At 38.1% G+C, this 12518-nt stretch overlaps 1 protein-coding gene across 1 annotated transcript in view; it reads left to right on the forward strand.

Moving 5' to 3' along the window:
• The window catches only part of ATP1B3 (ATPase Na+/K+ transporting subunit beta 3), a 35664-nt gene extending 31952 nt beyond the window's left edge, over positions 1 to 3712 (forward strand). Inside the window, exons 6-7 of the mRNA XM_072618184.1 lie at positions 2211 to 2297; positions 3017 to 3712. Of these exons, the coding sequence (XP_072474285.1) occupies positions 2211 to 2297; positions 3017 to 3181 (252 nt within the window). The 3' untranslated portion in view covers positions 3182 to 3712. The remainder of the gene's footprint in view (positions 1 to 2210; positions 2298 to 3016) is intronic.
• The last annotated feature ends 8806 nt before the right edge of the window (positions 3713 to 12518 follow it).

Below are 12518 nucleotides of genomic sequence, written 5' to 3' on the forward strand. Positions count from 1 at the left end.
TTAGAGAAACTGATTTAGTTGTAAAATTTTACCAAATCAGATTATTGACAAATGTTGTCATCAGAAGAGCTGAGTGTCAGTTGACTTCTTAGTTCAGTTATATACATATTACTTTTCACCTTGCTTCTAGAAGGGTTTTATATTTTGTTGTTAACCCATAAGCGTCTAAGTGGAAGATTAGGAAAAAGAAAAAAGCCAATTCCTGGTTTCTAAGTTGAACTCTCTCATGCACGTGAACAATGGGCCATTACTTTTCCTCAGTATGCCTGTCAGTTCAGCCGGAAACTTGGATAAAAAACAAGGACCTCCCTGAAAACCAGATGCTTTTATCTGATCTGAAGGTTTCACTAGTAACTAAATTATTTTTGAGCTCAGACACAGGGTGGCTACGTTATTTGTCATTTGATAGATGCCATACATGTAGATTGTTAGGGATTCTTCTCCCCCCACCCCAAGGCATTCCTTTCTTTGGAAGAATTATTTGTACTTAAATTCTATAGAAAATACAGAACTGTTTGTTGAGTTATTTTGTTTTTACTAGGGTAAATTGCCTAAAGCAGGAGCCAAATGTAATCCATAAGACTTAATTCTCTGGCCCTTTTACTTAAAAATATTTATAATTTTGAACGATAGTTACTTTTTCCTCAGTTACTCAATTTGCTATCTCATTATTGAGAATTTAGTGAATTTCTGAAAAATGATTTTTACTTTAAAACTTTATATTTGATTAAACTACTTAGGTTGTAGCTTGTATGTTCCCTAGCTGATCTTTTCTCAAGAACTTTGCAAAGACAAGAAGACTGCTGATATGCTTGTGTTTCTTTGAAAAATCATAATGGTAGCAACATTTGTAGTTTCCAAATTTATTTAATTTCGGAAAGTCAATGTCTCTGTTTTAGTTCTTTAAGCTTTAACTTACTGATGGTTAATGATACAGGGCTAAAAGAGACCTCCCTCTGTTTTCTGCCCTTCCCGTTCTAGACAGTTTGTTGGGTCAGTATGGGAGGAGGGAGCTAGACTAAATAACCTCAAAGGTATCTTTGACCTAGAGCTACATGTGTGTATTATTTGAGTTTTAATAAAATTCATTACAGTTTTATCATAACCTGTTTGTTATTTTTCTTTTGCAAATCCAACTTAAGACAAATATAGATCTAAAGGGCAAGAAGAAATTCAGCAAACATTCCCTCCTATCAGATCTAAGTTACTTTTCACTTTAAGCCTATTTCCTTTTGTATTTTGTTTTGTGGTGGTTTTTTACCACCATCAGTGGAGAAAGAGAATGCCTTTCTTGTATTGACAGTCTTAGGTGTCTGATCTCATACATCCTTGAAAATTCACATAAGAAAAGTCTATAGTGAATTGAATGTGGCTCAGGTCAATACCTTTTCCCCCTCTAAGAAAGATCTGGGTAAAAGTAGCAGAAACTGTTGTACTGTGAGTTGTGGGATAGTGTAGAAAATGTATTATTTTGTTGAAAGGAAGCCAGCCTGCAACAACATTGGTATGTTTGAACCCTGGTTATATTGCAGAACACAATACTTCTAATGTAAAACTTAAATCTGATTAATGGTAGAAATGTTGGAGGAAAATTGCTTTGTTGAGAAAGAGGGCTCAGTGTAGCTGGGTTATGCAACAAAAAGTCATAGGCTACAAACAAATGCATTTAGTCATGGTGGCTTCCAATGCTTCTATTGACGAGGTAAAACTTTTGTCAGCATAGATCCTGAGTCTGGGTTGTTGATATTCTTTCATATGGGGTTTTCTAACTGATTACTTAGAGGTAAAGATGAAAGATTAATTTTGCTTTCCCCACCGCAATCATCACCACACATATACTTCCTTGTGCAGCCATCAAAAAGTTAGGATGTCAATGGGTAAGGTTACTTTTTTTAAAAATCAAGTCCTTAAGTATTGTTATATAGTGTATACTTTGATGAATCCAAACATTTGTATTGGTGATTTGTAGATCTGTTGGTGTTTATAAAACAGTCATTGCATTCTAGATTTGTTATCCATTTAGAAAGTCATGAATATGGTGGCTCTTACCTTTATGATATGGAGCATCTCCAACTCACCCCCCTCACACAATAGATATTTTCATCAGCATTGCCATCTCCCCTATCCCATGAATAATTGACATTTCTTTCATAACATATGCTTATAATTTCACTTGTTGAAAGTGGGTTTTTTTGTGTTTTAAATTTTAGGAAGGAAAAGATGTCAAGCTATTAACTTTCCCCCAAAATGGAAATCTTGACTTAATGTACTATCCATATTATGGAAAGAAATTGCACGTAAGTATACTTGGGTGTCTAGCCCTTACGGCCTTGATAGCATGTCCTCAAATAAAGTGGATTTTTGTCATGTCAGTTTTGTTCTGTTCTATTACAAAACTCTAGCTATAGCTTCATGTTCCCGTGAGGAAAGGGTTAATGTAGTAGTTAGGCTTGAGACCCAAGGCTACATTTTTTATACCAGGAGAACTTTTGGCCCACTTTTCGTTTTGGGAATCTCCTCTCTGTGGTTGCTGCCATGTACATTCCCCACTTTGGGAGAGCATCTCCATTTTCTTTTATCTCTGGGGATTCTCAGAATCCCCACATCTTGGCTCTTGCTCTTTTCTCCAGGGATCTATGATGAGTATAAAAGAGCCAAGGTAGAGAATTTTAGCTAACCAACAGGTTCTTCTCTGTAATGGTGTCCTTGTCCTGACAGGCTTTCCTCAAGTACAGATGATGGGGGCAGGAAGTAGTATGTTCCTAGAATGAAGAAGGAAGTGGATTTTAATCTAGCTCTGTCACATAGGACCTCCATGTGTGTCCTTGGTCAGGTCTCACTTCACTCCTGTCAAATGAGAGCATTGAATGGACAGCCACTAAGCTCTCTTCCAATTAACAAGCGATGAGCAAGCTGTAGCCTGAACCTTTGGTTCTCCATTTCATTTGCTTTCCTATTGTGTTGTCCTTTATCTTTCTCCATATGCCAGTGATTATGTATTCTCTTTATTTGCTAGGTGAACTATCTACAGCCGTTAGTTGCTGTCCAGGTCATGTTTCTGACCAAGAACCAAGAGGTGTCAGTAGAATGCAAGATTGAAGGGTCACCCAATCTAAGAAATAAGGATGATCGTGACAAGTTCTTAGGACGAGTGGCCTTCAAAATCTCACTGACTCATTAGAATGAGTACAACATCTCCACAAAATAAACATGTTGTCTATCTTCATGTTGTATCAGCTGGACCTGCCATTCTAGAATTGGAAACCACCTTGGAGCAATTTAGGGTGGTACATGACGTGTGGGGTAGCATAATAATGTGCTTCCAAATCCTAATGTTTAATGTTCTCAAAGTAACTGCCTTTTGCCTTTGCCTGCCCCATTGGACCAGTGTGCAGACATAGACATGTCATATTAGGGACCTGTAAATAGCTGATTCACAACGTGTAATAATGGTGGTCTTGTCCTGTTCTAATGTGGTTTTATCTCCAAGTGTCTATAAAGCTTCATGTGCTGTGCTATGTAAATATTTTATTGATTTAACACTGGTTTAAATGTCATTATCTCAATGCCAACATACCTTTAGGGATCAAATGATAAAAAAAGGTACCCGACCAACCTAAAGTGATTTATAACTGCAAGAATTGTGGTGTGTGGAGACAGCTTAAGTTCTGTGTGTGAGGAGGAAGAGAAATAAAAGTGGATTTAAAAAGTGTCGGTGTGGAGTTTTTGAAATTATTTTAGAAGGCTGAATTGGTTTGGATCCTGAGCACAAAGGAAGGTTTTGGAATTTTAAAAATGTGAGAAATACCAGCATGGTGGAATTGAGTGTTACCATTTGTAAGGTATAGGACATAGAAGAATTTTTCAAATTAGTGTCAACATAGGTGGCCCCTTTCAAATCAACTTGATTTAGGTGAGTTAATAAGGCTTAACTTTTGAAATTTTTTTTAAATCCACTACTTTTAAAATTTTAAATTATGAACTTACCTATTAACAATGAGAACCAGATCAGCATACAGAATAAGAAATAAAACCCTTAGCACCTAAAAAAACTTAAGACACAATGAGTAAATCAGCCAGTAAGCATTTGCCAAATGCCCAAATGTGCCCAGGCACAATGTGCTAACTGCTAGGGAAAGGCAAGAGACAGTCCCTGCCTTCAAGGAGCTCACGGTCCTGCCACATTTGGTTGTACTTCCCTTCCTTTCATTAATATTTGTGTGGGTATTCCCAAATTACCATGTAAGTTTCCTGTTTCTCTTTTAAAATCTCTTTATGAATTCAGCAGATATATCATTTTCTAATAATAAAAGGAGGTAAGATAAAAGATGAGTAGGCTCTCCCTTCACAGTATTTTCTTTATATTGTAGTTTCCTAAATTAAAATTTAGGCATGAAGGATGCCCCATTGTCTGAAATCCCACAATCCTGATGAATCAGTTATTATTGGAAATGAAGTTTTGATTTCTTTTCTGCTACCCCTCAGCCCCAGAAGACATTTTTAATGGCTGCCCACTCCAAGTTAAAGGTATGAATGACCCTTTCGCTAGGATTGCTGAGGTGTGCATGCATTGTGGTGTCAAGCAAGGTAAACCAAGGAGCTTATTGCTTGTGCGTTTTCTGAAAGGACAGCAAATTCCAAAGCATTGTCCATAAAGGGGAGCCCCAGACCCTTGCTGCCTCTCATCTCATACATGGATGTTTCTTCTGATCCTGCTGATTAGTTCACTGGACATTGGGGGAGAACAGTGGAAGTACATGTTCCCAGATTATAGTGCACACAGAACTAGGCCAGACTTCACTGCATTTGGAGTTGTAATGGCGCACCAGGGCCCCAGCTGCTGATACGTGTTTGTTCTTGTATTCATTTGGGGTTGGATGGGCAGTGAGGCTTTAAATGGTTTTTTCATAGTCTGTTCTAACCACTAAGAATTCCTCCAAAAAGGAACAGTAAAGGTGTTCTAGTTTTTGATGTCTTCTGTGTGTTGGACACCATGCTGGATATCTGAATTAATATAATGTAACAATGGCCCAGGGTCTTTTAAAAAATTATATACTGTGATGTCACTGTAATAAAGGTAGATACTTTAGAGAGGAATTCACTTTTCAGTGAATTCATTTGGGCCATATCAGGGTCAAAGAGAAACAGCTTAGGCAGTCCATATTCACCTGGGCAAGGAGGGGTTGTATGGGATAGTCAGCCAGACTTCCTTACTTTTTTTGATTTCCAGTTCCCAATGGTCTCCCTCCAGCCCTTCCCGTCATCAAGAAAGGAAGCAGTACAATGCCCATTATATATGGGAAGTCATGCAAAATAGTTCCACGTTAGCCATATTGCAAAAAAAAAAAAAAAAAGTGGGAAAAAGTATGCTTCATTCTGTATTCAGAGTTTATCATCTCTCTCTCTCTCTCTCTCTGGATAGCATTTTTTATCCTGGATCCTTTGAAATTGTCTTGATCAGAGTAGCTAAGTCTTTCACAGTTACTATTACTGTTACTGTGTACAGTACTCTCATGGTTCTGTCCATTTCACTGCATCAGTTCCTATAAGACTTCCCAGGTTTTTCTAAAACCATTCCCCTTATTTCTTGTAACAATAGGATTCCGTCACAATCATATACCACAACTTGTTCAACCATTCCTCAATTGATGAACATCCCTTAAATATCCAATTATTTGCCACCACAAAAAGAGCTGCCAGAAATATTTTTGTACGCAAGGGTCCTTTACCTTTTTCTTTGCTTTCTTTGGGATATAGACCTGGTAGTGATATTGCTGGATTAAAGGGTATGCATGGTTTTATAGCCATTTGGGTACAGTTCCAAATTGTTAGCCAGAATGGTTGGATCAGCTCACAACCTCACAACATTGCATTATTTTCCCTATTTTTCTAAATTCCCTCCAACATTTGCCATTCTCCTTTTCTCTTATGTTAGCTAATCTAATAGGTATGAGGTGGTACTTAATGGTTTTTGTAAATTTTCATTTCAATATTAATGATTTTCAGTTCCAAATTTTTTTTTTTTTTAGTACAACCATTTATAGCTTTGATTCTTCTGAAAACTGTTCATCTCTTTTGACTGTTTCTCAATTGGGAAATGACAGCCAGGCTTTTCTAAAACATTTCACAGTAGACCATACAATTCACTGTAAGGAACAGAGAATACAAGATCCCACTGGGTTTATAGTTTGTTGATTTTACAAAGACACTCAGGAGAGCAAAGCCCCTTAAAAGCTCTTTTCCCATGAGGTGTTATCCATGCACATCACAATTATACAAGATTCCTTGAGAGATTTAGCAATAGAGAGAACCTTATTCTGTGACTTTATAATTAATAGCAAGAAGACACTCAACAAAGTTGTGTGTCACCATCAGGGTGAGTGTTGTGACTCCCTGTTGATTGGGAGACCCTCCAGGTGCTCCTTTTTCAGGTAAATGCTGATTGAGTCATGAGTCTCAGAACCTCTTAGGGATGATCCACAATAATTCAAGTTAGGCCTAAGTCAGGAAAAACCAAGCTGGCAAGGAGTGCCTATTGTCTCTTGTGTGGTGGACGCTCTGTAGAGCTCATGTACCTTGGACAAACACTGCAAATGAAAAAGAGCTTTACCCACAACTGATCAGGCTGGATTATTTCTGGGAATCAACAAGCTTTTCCCTGAGATAGATGTAGTGCTTCTACTTGAGGCACATTGTGACACGTAACACTCATGAGAATCATGTAGTAGGGCTGTGGAAAGGAGCATGAAGGCTGTGGGCAGTTTGTAACACATTACCAGCAAGGAATTAGACTGGAAAAGCAGTGTAAAGAAGTCAGCAAGAAAAGATGGGTTGGTAATGTGAAAAAGGGAGCTATGTATCCTGGCACTATCCCCGAGATGTCCAGAGAAAACCAGGGGCAGTCCCCAGAACATTGGGTGAATCCCTGGCATTTGGCCCCATGGCAAATGTAGAGGACAAATGGGCAGACTAGCAAGTGTTTATGATAAAGTTCTATGTGCTAAAGAAAAAATATAAGGCACGAGAGATAGGCAAAGCCAAGAGGGCAGAGTAGAAGCAGGGACCTGCTAGAGCTCTTCCTCCAAACCTCTCAAAAAATCTGTAAGAAATTACTAAACAAATTCTAGAGCAGCAGAAGCCACAAAATGACAGACTGAAGCAAATTTCCAGCCCGAGACAATCTGAAAGGTTGACAAGAAGGGTCTATCACACTAGGCTGGGAGTGGAGCGCAGATCAGCATGGGCTGCACCAGTGCTGACAGAGCTGGAGCAGACCGGGACTGATTCACTGGCAGCTGCTGCGGTTTCCAGACTTCTCAACCCCAGAATGCCAAAGACAGCTTTTAAGGTCAGTGAGAAAGCTCTTTCACCTGAGTGAGAATGGAACAGTCTGGACCTGCCAGCAGCAGCCACTGTAGCAAGTGTCCATTTTTGAAGCTCTCTACTTAGAGACCCTGAGGGAATTGAGTGGCTGATCTGGATCTCAGCCCTGAGTGGCTCTCCTAGGTTGCAGAAGAGTGCTGGTGGTGGAGCTGGGGGTGGCTCTGGAGAAGGAACCTGCTGGCAGATCCTGGGCAGAACAGAGTGCTTCTGGTTGCTCTCAGACCAGAGCGCAAGCCAGGAGAGGAGTTAAACTCCTCGCCCTTGATTGTGCCACCTTGGAGGAATTGAGAACTTACAGGTCCCCAGAGTATACCCTCTTTTAGAGAAAAGACTCAAAAGTCAAGTAACTGGCTGGGAAAATGCCCAAAAAAGGGGAAAAAAATAAGACTATAGAAGGCTACTCTCTTGGTGAACAGGTATTTTCTTCCATCCTTTTGGATGAGGAAGAACAATGCATACCATCAGAGGAAGACCTAAAAGTCAAGGCTTCTGCATCCAACCCTCCAAAATAAATATGCAATTGTCTCAGGTCATGAAAGAGCTCAAAAAGGATTTTGAAAATCAAATAAGAGGTAGGGGAAAAACTGGGAAGAGAAATGAGAGTGATGAAAGAAATTCATAAAAAGCAACTCAAAAGCTTGCTAAAGGAGACTCAAAAAAATGCTGAAGAAAATAACACCTTTAAAAATAGGCTAACTCAGTTGACAAAAGAGATCCAAAAAGCCAATGAGAAGAAGAATGCTTTAAGGAGCAGCATTAGCCAAATGCAAAAAGAGGTTCAAAAACTCACTGAAGAAAATAGTTCTTTAAAAATGAGAATGGAGCAGATGGAAGCTAATGACTTTATGAGAAATTACAAAACAAAACCAAAAGAATGAAAAAATAGAAGATGACGTGAAATATCTCATTGGAAAAACAACTGACCTGGAAAATAGATCCAAGAGAGACAATTTAAAAATTATGGGACTACCTGAAAGCCATGATCAAAAGAAGAACCTAGACATCATCTTTCATGAAATTATCAAGGAAAACTGCCCTGGTATTCTAGAACCAGAGGGCAAAATAAATATTGAAAGAATTCACCAATCACCTCCTGAAAAGAGTCCTCCTGAAAAGAGAAACTCCTAGGAATATTGTAGCCAAATTCCAGAGTTCCCAGGTCAAGGAGAAAATATTGCAAACAGCTAGAAAGAAACAATTCAAGTATTGTGGAAATACTATCAGGATAACAGAGGATCTGGCAGCTTCTACATTAAGGGATCGAAGGGCATGGAATAGGATATTGCAGAAGTCAAAGGAACTAGGACTAAAACCAAGAATCACCTACCCAGCAAAACTGAGTACAATACTTCAGGGGGGAAAATGGTAATTCAGTGAAATAGAGGACTTTCAAGCATTCTTGATGAAAAGGCCATAACTGAATAGAAAATCTGACTTTCAAACACAAGAATCAAGAGAAGCATGAAAAGGTAAATAAGAAAGAAAAATCATAAGAGACTTTCTAATGTTTACATTTACTATTTACATTCCTACATGGAAAGACAATATTTATAACTCTTGAAACTTCTCTCAGTGGTTGGAGGGATTACACATACATATATGTGTATATATATAGAGAGAGAGACAGACAGACAGACAGAGACAGAGAGAGGCAGAGACAGAGACAGAGACAGAGAGCACAGGGTGAGTTGAATAAGAAGAGATGATACCTAAAAAAATAAAATCAAGGGGTGAGAGACAAATATATTGGGAGGAGAAAGGGAGAAATGGAATAGGGCAAATTATCTCTCATAAAAGAAGCAAGAAAAAGCTTTTTCAATGGAGAAGAAAAGGGAGGAGGTGAGAGGGAAAAAGTGAAGCTTACTCTCTTCACATCTGGCTTAAGGAGGGAATAACATGCTCACTCCATTTGGTATCAAAATCTATCTTACACTACAGGAAAGTAGAGGAGAAGGGGATAAGTGGGGTGGGGAGCATGATAAAAGGGAGAGCAAATGGGAGGAGGGAATAATTAGAAGTAAACATTTTTGGGGAGGGACAAGGTCAAAAGAGAAAATAGAATAAATGGGGGGCAGGATAAGATGGAGGGAAATATAGTTAGTCTTATACAACATGACCATTATGGAAGTCTTTAGCAAAACTACACATGTATAGCCTATATTGAATTGCTTGCCTTCTCAGTGGGGATGGGTGGGGAGGGAGGAAGGGAAAGAAATTGGAACTCAAAGTTTTAGGAATGAATGTTAAGAATTGTTTTTGCATACAACTGGGACATAAGAAATACAGGGGTATAGAAATCTAGCTTGCCCTACAAGAAAAGAGAGAAGATGGGAATAAGGGAAGGGAGGGGTGTGATAGAAGGGAGGGCAGACTGGGGAAAGGAGTAATCAGAATGCAAGGTGTTATGGGGTGGGGGGAGGATGAGATGGGGAGAAAATTTGGAACTCAAAATTTTGTGGAAATAAATGTTGAAAACTAAAAATAAATAAACATTAAGAAAAATTTTTAAAAATGTAATTCTATGTAGAATGTAAGCACCTCGAGGGTAGGGACTATTTTTTGTTTTGTCTCTGTATCCACAGTGCCTAACACAGTACCTTTCACCTAATGGATACCTAATAAATTCTTAATGAATTTTTTAAAAAATTAGAATGAAACAGATGGAAGGTAATGACTTTACGAGAAATCAAGAAATTATAAAACAAAACCAAAAGAATTTTAAAAAATAGAAGACAATGTGAATTATCTCACTGGAAAAACAACTGACCTGGAAAATAGATCCAGGAGAGATAATTTTAAAATTATTGGACTACCTGAAAGCCATGATCAAAAAAAGAGCCCAGACATCATCTTTCAAGAAATTATCAAGGAAAATTGCCCTGATATTCTAGAACCAGAAGGTAAAATAGAAATGGAAAGAATCCACTGATCACCTCCTGAAAGAGATCCCAAAAGGAAAACTCCTAGGAATATTGTAGTCAAATTCCAGTGTTCCCAGGTCAAGGAAAAAATACCACAAGCACCCCACCTGATAAATGGTCAAAGGATATGAATAGGCAATTTTCAGAGGAAGAAATTAAAGATATCTATAATCATATGAAAAAATGCTCTAAATTACTTTTGATTAGAGAGATGCAAATCAAAACAACTCTGAGATACCACATCACACCTATAAGATTGGCAAACATGACAGAACAGGAAAATGATAAATGTTGGAGAGGATGTGGGAGAGTTGGAACACTAATTCATTGTTGGTGGAGCTGTGAGCTCATCCAACCATTCTGTAGAGCAGTTTGGAACTATGCATAAAGGGCTACAAAAATGTGCATACCCTTTGACCCAGCAATACCAATTTTAGGACTGTATCCCCAAGAGATCATAAAAATGGGAAAGGGTCCCACATGTACAAAAATATTTATAGCAGCACTCTTTGTAGTTGCCAAAAACTGGAAATCAAGGGGATGCCCATCAATTGGGGAATGACTGAATAAGTCGTGGTATATGAATGTAATGGAGTACTATTACGCCATAAGAAATAATGAACAAGAAGACTTCAGAGAGACCTGGAAGGACTTATATGATCTGATGCTGAGTGAAAGAAGCAGAACCAGGAGAACTTTGTGCACAGCAACAACCACAGTGTGCGAGAGTTTTTTCTGGTAGACTTGGAACTTCATAATAACGCAAGAACTTAAAAAAAAAAATAATTCCCAATGGTTTTCTAAGACAAAATGCCTTCCACACTCAGAGAAAGAACTATGGAATTCATTTGCAAAATGTAGCAGATCATGTTTGTATATGTGTGTGTGTGTGTTATGTTTTGATTTGTTATATGATTTCTTCCATTTATTTTAGTTCATCTATACAGCATGACTATAGTGAAAATGTATTCAATAGGAAAGTATATCTAGATCCTATAAAGAATTTTATGGCATCTTGGGGAGGGAGGGGGGTGGTGGGAGGTAGGTGGAGGGGTAAAAATCTGGGGGTTTTTTGGTAGTGATTGTAGAACATTAAAAAATAAATAAATACTACAAGCAGTCAGAAAGAAACAATTCAAGTATTGTGGAAACACAATCAAGATAACATAAGATTTAGCAACTTCTACTCTAAGGGATGGGAGGGCTTGGAATATGATATTCCAGAGGTCAAAGGAGATAGGATTAAAACCAAGAATCACTTACCCAGCAAAACTGAGTAAATAATACTTCAGAGGAAAAATGGAACTAGAGCAGCAGAAGTCATAAAATGAGAGACTGAAGCAAATTTCCAGCCCAAGACAATCTGGTACTTCAATGAAATAGAGGACTTCCAAGCATTCTTGTTGAAAAGACTAGAGCCAAATAGAAAATTTTAATTTCAAATACAAGAATCAAGAGAATCATGAAAAGGTATATAGGAAAGAGAAACCATAAAGAACTTATTAAAGTTGAACTGTTTACATTCTTACATGGAAAGATATTTGTAACTCATAAGAACTTTCTTAGTATTAGAACAGATGAAGGAAATATATATGGGATGATATCTAAAAAAGAAAATTAAGTGTTGAGAGCAATGCACTAGGAGAAAGAAAAGGGAGAGAGGTACAATGTGGTAAATTATCTCACATAAAAGAGGCAAGAAATGGAGGGGAAGAAGAAGATGAGAGGGAATGAGTGAGCTTTCCTTTCATCGGATTTGGCTTCAGGAGGGAATAACATACACACTCATTTGGGTATGGAAGTTTATCTTACCCTACAGGAAAGAAGGGGAGAAAGGGATAAGAGAGGGGGATAATAGAAGGGACAGCAGATTGAGGGAAGGGGTAATGGGAAGCAAACAGTTTGGTAGAGGGACAGGTCAAAAGAGAGAATAGAATAAATGAAGGATGGGACAGGATAGAGGGAAATATAGTTAGTCTTTCACAACATGACTATTATGGAAGTGTTTTACATGACTACATATGTATAACCTATATTGAACTGTTCATTTTCTCAATGAGGGTGGATGGGGAGTGGGGAAAGGGAAAGAATGCAGAACTCAAAACTTTAAAATGAATGTTAAAAGTTGTTTTTACATGCAACTAGGGAGTAACATATATAGGCAATGGGGTATAGAAATCTATCTTGCCCTACAGGAAAATAAAAGGGAAGGGG

This window comes from Notamacropus eugenii, chromosome 6, assembly GCF_028372415.1.
Source record: "Notamacropus eugenii isolate mMacEug1 chromosome 6, mMacEug1.pri_v2, whole genome shotgun sequence".
In the NCBI taxonomy this organism is placed as follows: domain Eukaryota; kingdom Metazoa; phylum Chordata; class Mammalia; order Diprotodontia; family Macropodidae; genus Notamacropus; species Notamacropus eugenii.